At 36.3% G+C, this 16,985-nt stretch overlaps 1 protein-coding gene across 2 annotated transcripts in view; it reads right to left on the bottom strand.

Annotated features, from left to right (window-relative positions):
• The window catches only part of PTPRR (protein tyrosine phosphatase receptor type R), a 266,542-nt gene that overhangs the window by 126,225 nt on the left and 123,332 nt on the right, over window positions 1-16,985 (bottom strand). For both annotated transcript variants that reach the window (XM_059080979.2, XM_067009754.1), the window contains exon 3: window positions 1,902-2,015. In XM_059080979.2, coding sequence (XP_058936962.1) covers window positions 1,902-2,015 — 114 coding nt within the window. The remainder of the gene's footprint in view (window positions 1-1,901; window positions 2,016-16,985) is intronic.

Raw genomic sequence — 16,985 nt, forward strand, 5'->3', positions numbered from 1 at the left:
GGAAATGGAGTAGAATTCTGTGTCTGTCTCCAAAGCACACGCTCTTAATCACTGTACTCTGCTGCCTCAGGTATCATCATAACTTAAACTATTATAAGAACTACTATTAGAAACAGACATGCATAAATTCTACTAATATTCTCTGAGGATATGCATATCCCTCTCTGGGTGTGGCAAATCCCTCTTTTACCCTTTCAAAGAGCTATTACGCTCTTTAAATCTATATACGTAAAAGTATATCTAAGATATCTGAGTATATATATATAAAATCTAGATCTAGATCTAAGACATATAAAGTACCTCACTTCTCACTTGAGCAAGGTACACTCTGGATATAAATAACCTATTTCACTCTTTCATGATAATGGAAAATGCTGTATTTCTTCTGTGCTACTGAGTTAAAAACTTTGTTTTTTTTTAAAGCTTATTTAGTCCCAGAAAATAGTTGACTCACAGATGGGGGCGAAAACAATTCACCCTCCACACAGAAAAAAAATGAAAAGAAACAAAAATTCTAAACCAAAATAAAAGCAAATTCTTCTCCATAGTGGGAAATGCAGGTGTTGATGCAGTATAAAACTGAATTCAAGCAGGAACATAGGATTTAAGGCAAGGAGAACAAGAAGTCCTTGCTTAAGTTTCTAATGCAGGGGAAATTAAGAACAATTTTAAAACTGTAAAATGATTCTAAAGTCCTTTTTCACAGGAACCTTGGATAATTAGCTTTTTACAATGAGAAAGTTGTAAGATTTGAATTTACCTTTCTTTGTCTCTGCTTACACCCACCTTCAAGTGCAGATGGGAACATGTAGTTGAATGATATCAAGGTGCCTAAACACTGAGGAGAAGGGGGAAAGAAAGGATGTGGGTGATAGATCGGTCTAAAGTGAGACTTATACAAAAGGTCCTTTGGGCTTCCTTCATCCCCACCTCAGATACCCATCCAAGTCTTCTCTTGACTTTTTCAAGGCTATTCTTGCATTGTACTTGGACTGCTGTCCTTAAGCATGGTTCTTCTTTATTCTTTATTCAACATCCTCTGCCTATGTGTTCACTATCCTTCATCCTGATATATATATATATATATATTTTTTAAGTTATTTATTTATTTATTTTTGGCTGCCTTGGGTCTTTGTTGCTGCGCGCGGGCTTTCTCTAGTTGCGGCGAGCGGAGGCTACTCTTCCTTGCAGTGCGCGGGCTTCTCACTGCGGTGGCTTCCCTTGTTGCGGAGCACGGGCTCTAGGCACGCGGGCTTCAGTAGTTGTGGCTCGCGGGCTCTAGAGCGCAGGTTCAGTAGTTGTGGCGCACGGGCTTAGTTGCTCCGTGTCATGTGGGGATCATCCTGGACAAGGGACTGAGCCCGTGTCCCCTGCATTGGCAGGCAGATTCTTAACCACTGCACCACCAGGAAAGTCCCTCATCCTGATATACTTGAAGGGATTTTAATAGATGCTGTCTGGAGACAGTGCCTTACCTGATACAGAAGGTTTCCGTCTTAGGGAGAATATTTTGGGAGTAGTATCCGGTTGGTGAGACAAGTATTTTGGGCCCTTCTATTCGTACCTACCAGGATAGCTAGTCTTGAACTATGATAAGGTTGACAAACTTTTTCTGTAATGGGCCAGATAACAAATATTTTAGCTTTTAATTTAGACAGACAATCTGTTGCAACTACTCAACTCTGCCATTGTGGTGTGAAAGAAGCCTTAGACAATATGTAAACAGATAGGTGTGGTTTGTTACAATAAAACTTTCTTTACAAAAACAGGTGTTATGCCAGATTTGGCTCATGGATCATAAAACTATAGCATGGGTGTTCTTTATTATTGTTCATTATTCTTGAGCCCTGCAATAAAGATCAAAGCTTGTAATCTGGGAATGCGAAATGTTGGCATCTTACAATGAGGCGATTGATGTGCACTTGCTGGGGTAAGAGTCCTAAAGCCGCGGCCACTCCTTGGCGGAATATCCGAAGCAAGGTTATGTTCAGCCTATTTACATCCATTTGCAGTGTCTGGAAAATAAAAAAATTCAAATTACAGTAAATCTTTGATTTTGGACATTCAGTTCCTGACAGATGACTGACCACAACAATTCCTGTGACTTTGAGAAATTCACACTCATGGTGCTTTACTGCATTTTTAATGGAGATAAAAAAATTATAGGGACATTTTATGCAAAATTTTAAATGGTTTTACTTAAGAAGATGGTATATTGTATAATAATGCAATTTGTCTAGTTATAATCAAGAATCATATGAATGATCAATTCATAAAGAATTTCACTGAAATGTGTGTTGGTTTATTTTGCTTTAAGTCCAGATGACAGAATGTAATATGCAGCCAAGTATATTTCAGTAATCCAAGCCAGAGGACATCTTTAATTTGTGTTCACACACAGTCACAGAGAGGAAGATGCTGTGTAAGTTCCATAACACCAGACTTGGCAGTTTCTCTATATAGTGATTTGCTGCCAGTGCAAGGCAAAAGAATGAGCTGCAATAACGCATTTTCAAATTCTGGTAAAGAAGTCAATGGAACTGATGATTAAAGTTAAGGTAAACAATTCTTATTCCATTGCTTGGGCAAACACTTAATTTTCAGGTTGTTTTGGAAAAGGACAAGTAAATATTTTAAAATTCCTAAAATATAAATCAGGTTATGCAATTAACACTACATCCTTAATTTAAGCCATGGGTGCTATTATTACATTTACAACATAAACTAGTTAACTATGTATTTTCAAAAATGCACCATAATCACTTGAAATAGATAATTTACAAGGTGGGGAAACCAAACCTTTATATTCATTTCTTATTTTATAATGCTTAATTTGCTAACTTGACCATAGTAGGTTATCAGTAACTGTTGGATGGCTGAAATATCATTTGTCCTATAAAGTGAGGCACACTTCTACGTACACACTTCTATGATAAAGAGATTGGCTTACAAGTGTAATTTACTATAGTGTAAGAACTCTCAGAGGACCTTCTCCCAGTTTGCTGTAGAAGAAGAATAATACTGTTCCAATAATTTATAGTTTTGTTAAGAAATAATAAATCCTCTATACATAAAGTTGGTACAAAATAAGTGATTGGAAACTGGACAAAATACTTATTGCTACAGGAATCAGAGGGAGTTGGGGAGGTCAAAAGATGTATAATGGTTCCCGGTCAAAATGGTAGACCCAGCTAAAGCTCTAGACTGCTATTGTACCTTAGGATCTTTTAGTACTTGCATAGGGGCAGGGGCCATAGAGCTAGGTCATGTTAGGCAGCTGGAACTGGACTCCTGGCAAAAAATTGAGATCCAAAAAAGGGAAGAACTATTGAAAATTCTACCCAACACCCCAACTATAAGATACAACTTGCTCCTGGGAGGGGGAAAAGGAGAATTACGCTGGGAGTAGGTAGAAAAGTTACATTAACACCATCAGTAATGATTTTTTTATTAAATAAAAGTCATCTAATGGTTCACAATTGTTTGCTATATTATCCTCTGTACTTCTCTATAGTCTAAAAATGTTTCCAATATATAAAAACACATTTTAATGCAGAAAGTAAGACTTGAGCTCAACCCTGAAGGATGAGTAGGATATGGAAATGCAGTAATGAGAAAAACATTACACTTTTAAGCATGATTTATGTTTTATGGAAACATGCTTTATGGAAAATCCAAGAGATTAGAGAAACTAAATCCACCTGGTGGCTCTGAGAAACAGAGGTTTCCTTTTATGCAACAGCTTACTTTCAGCTCTGAAAGGCTGTGGAAATTGCCAAGAGATTGGAGTTTCTTTGCGGAGATGGGTTCCTTGGTTCCTGCAAACACTGATGAGGAACCACTGACTTCTGGCTCACCAGCAGTGTTTGTCAGGCAGGCACAGCCCTTGTTTCCCACGGGCAGGATTTGGAGCCAATGGTTTAGGCTGGGAACTGAGAGTCAAGGGGGTTGTGCACACACTTAGGAATTCAGTTCCCAGGGCCATGATTAACGAAGCTTGTAACTGTGGAAACAGTATTAAAGTCTAACTTCCTTAGATCGAAATGGTGTATGGAAGTGAAATGGGAACTCAAGATTTAAAATCACTCAAAATGGCAACCTTTCAAGCAGGTAAAACTGTGCATTTAAAACAGAAATTTAGACTCCCTAACTAAAATGAAGAAGTGAGTTGAAATAATTAGTTTAAAACTGCAATCATCTGGTTCATTGCATCAAACATTTGAATAATTTGCCCCAGTTCTCTGCTTGCCTGTGAAAAGCTGGATTGATTCCAGAGCACATACATGTATTTCTTACTATTCACCATAAAAAAGTGATGCTAAAATACAGTACAAACCAAAAAAAATACATATTTGAGGGCCTAATACATGCCAGACACTATGTATGATCACAATTTGAGAAAAAGAAAGGATCCTAGACAAAATGAGAATTTTATTTCAGAGAAAATAAAATAAATATGACTTCCTATAATAAGAGGATATATGTTACCACCTTCCTCCTGAATAGATGCTAGAAATACATAGCTTCTTCTCATCCTATTAGGTGAGATCATAACAACTATGATAGAATATAAATTTCCATGGCAATGACAGTGTCACAACTTCAAAGTTACCATATTACAGTACAAGATATATTTTAGTCTTATTCTAAACCCATTTGGTCATTTCTATTATTTAACATACAAATGACTGAAATTTTTAACTTTAAAAGGGATTATAATGCTCTTTCCAAAGGTAAATGCTAAGCCACTTCACAGCAATGAATAATGCAAATAGAGTTACTATCCAAAAACAATTGAGTATTTTTATTGATATTACAAATACATAAACACAGAGAAAAAATTAAACATAATGAAAATTCAAAGATTTCAGACTCCATCTGTATTTAAAGTTATTGGACCTCTGCCTTGTAAAGAGATTCCTGAGTCAGTTCCTTTTATCTGGGGCCCATGTCCCCTCACCCACTTCTGTCTCCTCTCACAAAGGAAATACCACTGTGTAATATGACTTTCTTTCTCTGGTCACCAGACAGTCCACTAAAGTAGTTGAAGCCTATGAGCCTTAGATATAAGTCAGTTTGAGGAAACTGATTAAAATGTAGTATGTGAATTTAGGCACCAGCATTACATTTAAACTTTAAGTATGTGATTGGCTTTTAGCTATTTATATTTAAAGGACGGTTGAATTATTTTTACCTGAGAGGGGGTCAGGTTTCAAATGTTAGTTACCTCTTGATGCTATAAGGTAGCCTGGTCTGTCATCTGATCACCCCCAGTAAGAGTCAAGATCACACCCAGTGGCCCCAATAGGGAGAGGAAGGCCAAAAAGATGTCAAAGCCCCTCAAAGAAGTCCAGTCTCAATTCCCAACAGCAACAAACCAACCCAGCTTCCTTCAGGACCAAGCCAGTCAGGAGGAATCCACTCATCTCTTTCTAACTTTAACGTGTGCTCATTGCTACTTGGGATCTCTAACTTCATTCTTGGCAAGGAGTCTCCCCTTTATGGCCAGCAGTTGGATTGTCAAGTGATTCCCAGGAATAAAAGCAAAAATTTCTCTGTCTCTGAACAAAGAAGAAAGCCCTGAGCTATTGGAGGCATTTTACACCATCACCCAATCCCTTCTTATAACTCTCTGTGTTGTCCTCTACTATTACTTACATACTAATGATTTTTATTTCCATATTTCATGTTCCCACCTTTCTCAGAGTCCTACATCTGCTTCCCTCCACCTGAATGTTCCACTTATGCCTCAAACTCGGTATTACTCAAACTGAACTTATCTTTTTCCCTCTCCTCAGCCACAGTCAAATTTACTTCTAATTCTATATTTCATATAATGTGATGAAGTACCATATTTTGAAATCATGTTGACTCACTCTTTTACCTTATCTTTCACCCTACCATCGTAACATCCAATTAATTATCAAGTTCTGTCTATTCTACCCACTAAAAATCTCTTGAATGTTGAATCCATATTCTCTTCATCTGTATTTCCACCATCTTCATTCAGGCCACTATCATGGCTATCTCTGGACTATTTGAATAGAATCTTCATGGGTTGCCAATCTTCTATGGTCTCTAATTCATTCCTCATATGGACCTGTGCAACATTCTGGCTCAATCAAGTCACTATTCTGCTTAAAATACTTTGAGGAGATCTCATTTTTCAATGAAAGGTCCTAACTCCCTGGTTCACTGCCCTTGTCCTGTCCTTCCAGTCTTACCTCCCAACCCTATCCACCATGTATATTAGACTCCAGCTGTACCTAAGGTGTCTTAAACATGCCATGTTCTTTTCATACTGGGTCAGTGCATATGTGGATCACTGGCTAAGTCTTTCTGCTTCTCTTTGGAGACTCAGCTCAAACACCATTCTGTCAGATTTCCATGACCTCTCCTTCCCCTTCCTTTGCTTTCAGCTTTCAGTTCTGTGTTGGACTTTACTTATTTTTTGTTTAAATTTTTATAATAAAAAATTCATATTTATTACAAAAAATATAAAGTACAGAAAGATACATAGTAAAAAAATGAAAGCATGGCTTGCCTTCTCCTAACCTTTTATTCTAATCCTCAGAAACAACAAAAAACAACAAACAATACTATTTCTTGTGTATTCTTCCAAATATTTTTGATGCGTATAGAATGTAAAATAATATGTATTTATTATACATGTTTATTATTATTAAATACAAATAGGATTAAACTACACATGTTGTTCCATAAGTTGCTTTTTTCACTTAATATATAAGTGAAATATATTAATATATTTCATATATTAAATATATCTGAGATGCATTTCTGTATTCATAATATATACTGTTATTGAATATCATGTTTTGAGTCTCATCTAATAATTTCTTACTTTTAATAGTTTAGCTTATGCCATTGACTTTTATTATTTTAACAGATCTAAATGTGTTTTGTTATTTTATGTTATGCTATCTTTAAAAATTTGTTTTTATACCTCCTTAGTTCTCTGTCTTTTGCTAAGTGGTCTGGTGTTTTTTTGGTTGTTCTATATTTTTTTTTCTTCCCGTGCCTATAATCATAATGTTAAACATTGCATGATAATATATTCAAATCTTTATTTCTTGATATATAAACTTCCGAAAGTATTTATTAACTGCTGCTATGAAAAGTGAGAAAATGTACATCTCTTCCCACCAGTTCTCATGATCACTTTCCAGTTTTTATAATTATATTATTATTGTTGTCTTATTATATTTTATGGTGTTTATATTATATTCTTTATAACAGAGACTACTCACCAAACCGATTGTCTCCTCCGGGAATCTTAGCCCATTTATATCTTGGTGGAGCCATGTAATAGTGCTCACCAATTAGTGTAAATGAAAGTAAAGTGATATTTTCAGTCTGAGGTAGTCTTCTCCACCCTTTCTCTCTTCCCTCTGTCTCAAGCTGGATGGTTCCAGGATGACCCTAAGACTCTAATAAAATGGTGGCCCCATACCAAGGAAGATGCCTGGGACCCGAATCACTGAATGAAGCAGAGGCCCTGCCCAACACTCCTCATTAAACAGTAACATGAGTTAAAAATAAACTTCTATTGCATTAAGACACTAAAATATTAGGATCATGTTAGCATTATTTACACTGATGAATATATTCTGTAATTATAATTTCTATAATGCTATAAGTTCTATAGCATTAGTTACATATTCAAGTAGTCATGATCATGATCAGCTCTTTTTTAGAAGGGTGTACCATTCCTGAATTCTTTATTTTGATGTATCTCTTATTTAGCTGGATGTCGTTCTCAAAAAGTTTCTTTTAAGCAGGGTTCATGAGTGCTATGTTTCCTGAGGCATTTGAGAATGTATTTATGGTGGCTTTAACAATAAATGACAATAAATGACAACTTGGCTGAATATTAAATTCTTGATTCAATCTTTATTTTTATTTTTTGCCTTTGAACTCTGCTGCTATTATTCCAATGCCTTCTGGCTTTGAAAATTGCTGCAAAGAATACCCTGGCCTGAGGCTAGCCTGTCTTTTGGATAACTTGCTTTTTCTGCCTGCAATCTCACAGGAGTCTTTAAAGTTAAAAAACGTCACCAGGATATTTCCTCGGTTTGATAGTTTCTGCAAGATAGTATGCTCTTGAAGTCTACATATACCAGATTCCTTATTTCAGAAGTATTTTCTCCTATTATATATTTGAATGATTTTTCTCCTAAATATTTTTTGGTTCATCTCTAAGGACACATAATGCAATTTTATATTCTTTCTCTTTAGCCACTTTATGTACTTATTGTCTCTTACCACTTGTATATCTTTATTCAACTGAAATGTTCGCAGGTCTGCTCTATGTCCTTGTATGTTTTCAGCAGACTCTGATCTAATTCTTTTGTTTCTAATGTGATTTTGATTCTATAATGTGTGTTTTATTATTATCTTCATTTATCTTCTGAGTTGTGCCAGTGTACTCTTTGTGATGCCCTCCTTTAACTGTTTCAGACAGGAGGTGACACAAGACTTTCGTTTATAGTTTCTTGATCTTCTCTATCCATTTTAAAATATATTTTTTCCAAAGAGTTCATCTCCCTTTCTCTTTTAACATCCTCTAATAACTTCCTATTACATTTAGAGATAAATTCAGTTACATGGCTTACAGGGCCTTTCTTTATCTGGCTCCTGTTCCTTCTGAACTTCATCTCATATCTCTCTCTCAAGCCACTCCACCCTTTTTCCAGTTCCTCAGACAAGCTGCGCTCATTTCCAGCACATGGCCTTGGCATCTGCCTGCCCGCTGGAGAGATGTTCAACATCGCTGTATGGTGGGTCCTTCTGATCTCTCAGCTCTCAGTTTAAATGTCACCTCCTCAGAGAGGCCTTCCCAGCCTGGCCATTCCCTATCACATCACCCTGCTTTATTTTCCTCATATCATTTATCACTATCTGACAGTTTCTTGTTTATTTTTTTGTTTACTGTATATCTCCCTTTACTAAAATGTGAGCTCCATTGGTGTGGGAACTTGCCATTCTGGTTCTCTGTTATATCTCCAGGACCTGGAACAATGCCTGGCATTTGGTAGGTATTTAATAACTCTTTGTGAAATGAAGGAATACATAAATCATCATACTCAACATTGTGTAGTTACTACATTTGGCCTGTGAATGACATGTGTTTGAACGGCGTGGGTCCATTTATACACAGATTTATTTCACTAAATATGTACTACAGCACTACCCAGTGCAAGGATTGGTTGAATACAAGGATGCAGAACCTCGGATATGGAGGGCCGACTGTAAAGTTATACTCGGATTTACGACTGCACGTGGGGTCAGCTCACCTAAGCCCCGCATTGTCCGAGGGTCAAAAACTATAATTGGAAGAATCTGAGTTCCATGATAGGGTTAGAAAGTGTTACAAAACCAGGGTTATAAGCTCTTGAGGAGATTAATATTTGGTTAAGTAGTTCACTTGAAATGCCTAATCACTCAAAAAACACGAGTTGGGCTTCCCTGGTGGCGCAGTGGTTGAGAATCCGCCTGCCGATGCAGGGGACACGGGTTCGTGCCCTGGTCCGGGAAGATCCCACATGCCGCGGAGCAACTAAGCCCGTGAGCCATGGCCGCTAGGCCTGCGCGTCCGGAGCCTGTGTTCCGCAATGGGAGAGGCCACAACAGTGAGAGGCCCGCATACCGCAAAAAAAAAAAAAAAAAAAAAAACCACGAGTAGATTTAACACAATTTGTATTTGGCTTGTTATTAATGTGCCTCTGATACTTTGACTACTACACAGTTCAGGAGGGAAAAAACAGTTTGTTTCATCTAACCAATTCTTTGAAACTTGTTTCTAATAGGCAAAATCAATATAAGTTTTCTGAGTTGTGTGCTATATTGGTTGTAAATGGCACTCAAACTTAATCAGTGTAAGTGTCTATTTCTTGTGACTAATTTGAGAGTTTTAAAATTTATCTTTCTAATTATAAAAATTAAATATGCTCATGATAGAAGATTTGGAAACTACAAAGAATTAGGAAAAAGAAATAAATATTATGCATAATAGTTTATTCCATCATCCTGAAATAAAGCTTGTGATGCTTTTAGTGTTAGCTTTTTTTCTGATATGTAGGTAATATAATGTAGAATGCATATATATATTATATATACCCATATATATCTAATATATAGTCATACAAATATTTATCCATTTTAATGTGATGCTATAACTATCACATTTTTATGGCTTTTCTCTTTCCATGATGTTAGGAGGAAACACTTATTCCCCAACGCTGATGTTTTATTCTGTGCGGTGGCAGCTCAAATACAGTAATTTTCCTGGTGACTTCCCTCCTCTGTCTCCTCAGGGGAGGGAAGTGACTTGTATAATTGGTGCATTTGGAAGGAGATACTGGGGCATGTGTAGGTCTGTGCTTTCCTTTTGGGGTCCTCTTGCCTGTAAAGACACTAAAACCTAGTATTCTTATTGCAAGTAGTAAAGTAAGTTGCAAAGGCTCTGTCCCTTCAGGTGAGGCCACAGTTGGCGAGTACTCATGTGACTGGTGGGTAAATTTGCCTAAGAAGGAGAGGCAGCCATAGAAGTATACTGTCATGCTCCTAAGTCACATCTCCAGCAGCTCTATCAGCAATAAAGTTGTATTTCTTATCTCCCCAGGTCTGCTTCCTCTGTCTTTCTCAGGCAGGAGAAGAGGGATGCTATTTCTCATCCCCCTCAAACACCAACTCATGGTACCACAAAGTTAGACATTACATTGCACTCTGTTGCCCATACCGCTAAAAGGCTCTAAAACTTTTCTTGTTAGTTGACCTTGATTTCAGCATGGATATTTACAGTGGCAGCAGGGTTAGAGGAAGATCAGGTGTATGGTGCCATGGAGTCAGGAGCAGAGTTTGCAAAAGAAGTTGGTCAACACTGCTAGACGCTGCTGAAGGTTAAGAAAAATGCAGACCAAGAAAAGGCTCTTGGATTTGTTGATGAGGACTAACTGGTGGCCTTCAAGGAGTGATTCTCAAAATGTGGTCCACAATCCACTGGAAAGCCAAGTGAGTCTTTGTTGGAACTTATTTGAAAGTGTGGGACCATTGTGTGGATATATAGGTGCCTAGGGTACAATTCCACAGACTTTCTTTTGTTCCAAAGGGTCATTTAATGGGTTTTTTAGGATTAGTACAATTTGATACTCATAAAATAAAATTAGTGTGTCATTAGTGTATATTGAGACTTTGAGGGGGTTAAGATGTGATCGTATACTGAAAAAACAGGCAGAACACCAGGACCAATTTTTGCTGGGACAAAGGAGAAAGATAAGATGGTAAATAGAGAGAAAAATCTTTTTCCCTCAGGTGGGAGGAACTTTGAGCTTTATACTATAGCAATAGTACTTCAGGTGATTTAATCTTTCTTTTTAAGATCCTTACACTGTGATGAGCTACCCCTTTTAACACATAAAATGCCAATGCTAGTTTTGGTCAGAGTAACGTTTTGAGACATTGTGAAAACAATTGCAATGCCAACTCCATGAGTTTCTCATATCCTTGGCTCTGCCGTAGTTATGGCCTGCTAAAGCAATCGATCAGCTTATCAGTTAAAACAATTTATGAAGGAGCTAAATGAATATTGGTAGTAAGTGAGAAAAGGTATCTAAATTTCTCATTTAGAAAGGAAAGACTTAGTGGACAAGGGAGATATTCAGGAGCTTCTTGAATTATGATCTCACACATTTAAAAGCTTTTGCCTACTCTGTTTTCTAATAGCTAGAGAGAATGTACATGGCTTTAAATAATTGTTTGTGTGTTTGGAAGTTGTAGGTAGGTGAGCAAATACCAAATAAGAAAACTTTGACACACTATAATATAATAGTTAAGAGCATGGGTTAGTAAGACAGACTTGGATTTATCCTGGGCTGAGTGGCCTTGGTCAAATTATTAACTCTCCCTGGGCCTCAGTTTCTTTGTCTGTCAAATGGAGATGATAACTGCATCCCTTTCACAGGGATTTTGAGGATCACATAAGTTATCAAACACAAAACAGCTAAAACTGACAGATAAAAAGTGCTCCATAAACTTTGCTTAAAGATATGGATTTATCCTTCATCGATGTTAAAAACAACTAACTGATGTGCTTCTTTGGATATGCAGTACAAGGGGACATTGAGTTGCAACTTTGTTGATTAAATGAAGGTCTTATACATATTTCCTGGAACAGTAATAATATTAGTACACAAAGAAGTGGCCTGATTGGACTTCCAGTGCTTACATTTACTGATTTAACAATCCAGGAGTTTTAGCCAAAAGTCAATTAGGAAATCTAGGTCAGAGGAAAAAGCAATGGTCAAAACAATTTGATTTTGCTAAAGTGATATAATTTTTGGAAGAATATATACCTGAGGTTTAAGGTTAAAATAGCACATTTTAAGAAGGGTTCTTTGATTCCAGAATCTCTACTTCCATTTACTCCCTATTCCATCCACCCTTTCTAACCATGGCTGTGTGAGCCATCAGATCAGATCCCAAATTGTACAGAAGACTACTTATAGCTACTGAATCAAATTCATATTCATCATCCTTTTCTTTTTTTCTCTCTACTACTACAAATTAAATATTAATATTGAAACAGTCAAATTTAGTGACTTAGATTAGAAGCCCTATCCTACTCATTTGAAAAGCTTTTTATAAGCTATTTATTTCATTTCTTTAATCTCTCTTTTCTATTTTAATAGTACCTCTTAATTAGTGCTCCCTTTCACATCCTCTAATAACATTCTTGTAAGAAAATCTTTTCTTTTGCCTTAAAGACTCCTATACTTTAGCAATTAAGTTAAGAACTTTTATACATTGATCTGAAAACTTTAAATTCTATATAATTTTGAGTAAGCCCCCATCCTTATAATTAGCTATTTTAAAAAATCATGAAATGGTTAAGGTCTTGACTTTTCCGAGTACAAATTCAATGGAGGAGATAAGGCTTCCAAAAATTATACAATAACACTTTCTGTACTTTGATGATACTATCATTCCTATACTTTGTGATTTTGTGTCCCTTTAACTTTATAAAAATATTTTAATAAAATAATATTTTAATAAACATATCCATGGATGAAATAGAGGAAAACAGAGGTTTAATATAAAGTCCTTTGGAGACAGGAGAAAATCATGATTTATCCACAAATAGATATTATCCTGAGTACAGTAAACAAATATAATAGCAAGTTACTGGCTTTTAACAGAGTTTTCAAGTCTCATTATTATATGTTCAAGTCAACAGAAATTTCCACATTCATCTCCCCTGATTATGTACTGAATATTATTTCTTCTCCATTATTCTTATTCCTGTGTTCTCTTTTGGTCTCCTCTAAATTGTTACTCTCCCCTTCCTTCAGCATCTCTCACGCTGGGGCAGACACAGTAACCAAAATCTGGACAAAAGCCCAAAGCTCAGGCAAATGTTGCCTGAAGAACAAGGTTAGACAAATTCAGGTTTCTACAACCAGCCCTGTCAGGATGACAAAATTCTAATCACCACAGCTGTGACCGCTCCAATCATGCAGCTTTTCTGAAAGGACGGAGGAGACATTTGACTATCGTATCCAGTAAGATTTGAGACCAAACTGACTTCTAAGTGGCATTTAGGGTTGCTTGGAAATAGACGTCCCAGGGCAAAATAATAATCCTTCAACTCTTCAAGCACTTTGCTTCATAGTCAGAAAGTGATACTGTCCCAAGCCACCAAGTATATAAACACTACTTTAAAAAAATGAAGAAATTATCAGTCGTTACAGGCTACTGGGTACTTTATTCCAGATGTGGGTGAAGTAGGGAGATGGCTTACTTTTATTTTTATGGGCTTGTATTCAATCAACAGGAATATATTCTTTCGGGAATTTCGACTTTTTCACATGCAAAATCTTGGACTGTGAGGTGGCAGGGAGACCACACAGGCTCTCAGACATCAGTCTGATCAAAAGGGTGGTTTGGAGTCTAACATCCCTGAAAGGACATTATAAATTTACTTTCATTTCCATTCCCTCCACGAAGTAGTTTATGTTTCACTTCAATGACTGTAATAGGATTCTGTTTTTCACTCTTCTGGTGAACCACCCAATTCCCCAAGAAACATGGTAAAATAAAACGAGGTTTATTGGCATGTGTTTTGGGGATGCAAATAAAAACTCTATGATTTAGTGTCCTTTCAACTTTTATTCTTGGTAATCTTGATTTTTCTGTCACAGTGGGAATTAACCATTTTCTGCATAACTAAAAATGAATAGAGAGAATGTGGAATAAGTTTTAGTCAATGTTCTTGTGGTTTTTTTCATCTGCAGAATGAGATGGCAAAATAATAAGTGTATAATTTTCCACAATGTGTTATTTTTGTGATTAGCACTCCGAGAACCATCTCATTTCTGGAAAATAAAGATTCTGAGTGAGGTTGTCTGCAGCATACCTTTAATGCACAGCATGACTGTGCCAATTTCATCCTGTTATTACTCTCAATCTTCCCAGTAATATTCTTTTTATTCCTTTTAGCATAATTGGGGTCATGGTATTTATTAGGATTGCTATATCTCTGAGCTAATTATTAAATTGTTAAACAGAAGTACATGGATTGATCAGAAAAACAAAGGAGACTCTATGAATCTTATTCCTCCTTGTTACAGCTAAATATAGAAATGGCTAATATCATATAGCACAATCTAGCATCAATTATCAACTGAACAATTCACACCAGCAATTTAAAAAATAAATTTAAGACTGTGGAAGCTGTAGGGAAAGATATTTTGGTGTACAAAATTTAGAAGCCATATCTTCTTTAAGGCTTTAATTTCTATTAAATGACAGATTTAAACAGGTTAGTCCTCTTCATATTAAAAAGACATTAAAAGAAAATCACTAAAAACTTTTATTTCTCTTTAATCTAAAATCTTGCTGCTAAACCTTAAACCCCTCTTTGAAATTATTGCCAAGCCATTATTTGGCATTATTATCTCCTCATGTTTCACACTAGAGACATATAAAAAAAAAAAAACCAAACCTGACAGCGCTATATTTTGTGGCAAATAGAGACTGACTTCTTGAATCAAATGATATATTTGGGGCAGCTTGATGATTGTTTTCTGCAACATTGAATCAGACAGGAAGTTAATCCAATTTTATGATTAAGATGGATGGAAACACCAGATGCACTATTTTTTGACATTGTTATTCATCATCGCAGACCACAGATAAAATCAGAATAATCCATAATTTTGTACCAACACCAGAACCACTATATTATCTTTAAATACTCAAACTAAATTCTTATTTTTAATGCTTGTACACCCAGAGCTTCATACAATGCCTAAAACACAGTGGGAACTCAATACATATTTTTTGAAATAAACTTAAGTGAACTAAATAGTACTTTGTGAGGCTTTTCATCTGAGGATAGCACTTTCTGTACAGATTAACTAATGAATTCACACATAATTTTTAATGAGAGCCCTAATTCTTATGAGGACAGCCAAGCTTTAATAATAAGGGTCTTGGTTTACCGGTAGAAAACAACAAAGCTGAGGTCCCCGGTTGGGAATTAGACGGGGGATGTCTCCTGTCCCGCACTTTCATTCATTGTCCCCCACATCCGATTACAATGGAAGATAACTGACTAGTCTTTTAGTGAAGTCTACATGCAAAGGCAGGGTCCCCAAGATGCGGTACGATAGAAAGTCTAGATTTAGTGACTAAGCCCACTGTAAGTTCCTCTTTCCTTTTCTAGTTATCATAAATGCAAGGGGTCATCTTTTCCCTAGTGTCAGTGTAGGGACTACACCAAGCAAAGCCAAGGAAATAGCTGCTCCATTCAATACCTTTTATGAAAATTTTCAGTTCTGTCCAAGTGAACGCACTTGTAATTCTATTCTCTTTAGGATGGATACAAAAATTTTTATAAGAAACTTCTTGTGATGGTAGTAAGGTCTTTACTGTTCAGAGATAGTGAATAATTGCATAGCATTTTCTTTTAATTTCAAACTTTGAAGCTAAAGCTGTTGCCCTGGATATCACAAAGATTCTCTGCTGACTCATACGCGCACAGGAACAGATACAGACAGAAATCTCAATATTCACCCTCTTAACCTAGCACCGTTAATGTCATGAAAGATTCTCTTACCTGTTTGGAAATTGACTGGATGTTGTGGTAAGTTCGACTTCCATTTGCTCTCCTTTTGTTATTTCCTCACCGTAGCAAGCTGGACTAATCATAAAGCTTTCTAAGCTCATGTGCTGAGATGAAGCCTCATTTAGTCACCTGGAGGTAACTGCCTGGTACTATTTCTAGAGACATTGCTGATCCCAGGCCTACTGTAGCAGCCTGTGCATTCCCAAGAGGTACTCCAGGTGCTTGCTGTTTCAACAGTTTATAAGAATTGAATGCATGATTTTTTCTTTCATGGCCACTGGCAAAACTATAATATGAGCACTCTATGGGCTACAGACAAGGTGAGTTGCATGAAGAGGTTTTTTTTCTGTCTTTTAAAAAAATATATGTTCACAAGATATTTTCATGATAAAGTTCTTCTAAAAGTTCCACTATTTCCTCCAAAATTTCCTACTCTGTGCTAGGGACTTTACAGATATCTCATTTCAACCCTCACCAGGACTTAGAGAACAGGCATTATCACTAATCTATTAATTGACAGGGAAATTAAAGTGATTTAGGCAAAACCCAAGTAATGAATGTGGTGTTCAAATACAGGTTGGTCTGATTCCATAATTAATAATTTTTTCCACATTACACCATATGCACACCATTATGCTTTAACACAGAGGGATTTCAGATAAATGATTATTGTAACTATTATTAGTGAAATATTTGGTTTAAAAAATAGGAGGGAATGAAGATAATTTCAAGATATGATCTCCGTCTTTAAGGAGCTATCAGTCTGTTAGAAAAAGCATAGTTGAAACACTATAGGGATTCCATAAACTATGGCCACCAAGATATATGGCATAACACTAGC

Source organism: Kogia breviceps, chromosome 12 (assembly GCF_026419965.1).
Source record: "Kogia breviceps isolate mKogBre1 chromosome 12, mKogBre1 haplotype 1, whole genome shotgun sequence".
Classification (NCBI taxonomy): Eukaryota; Metazoa; Chordata; class Mammalia; order Artiodactyla; family Physeteridae; genus Kogia; species Kogia breviceps.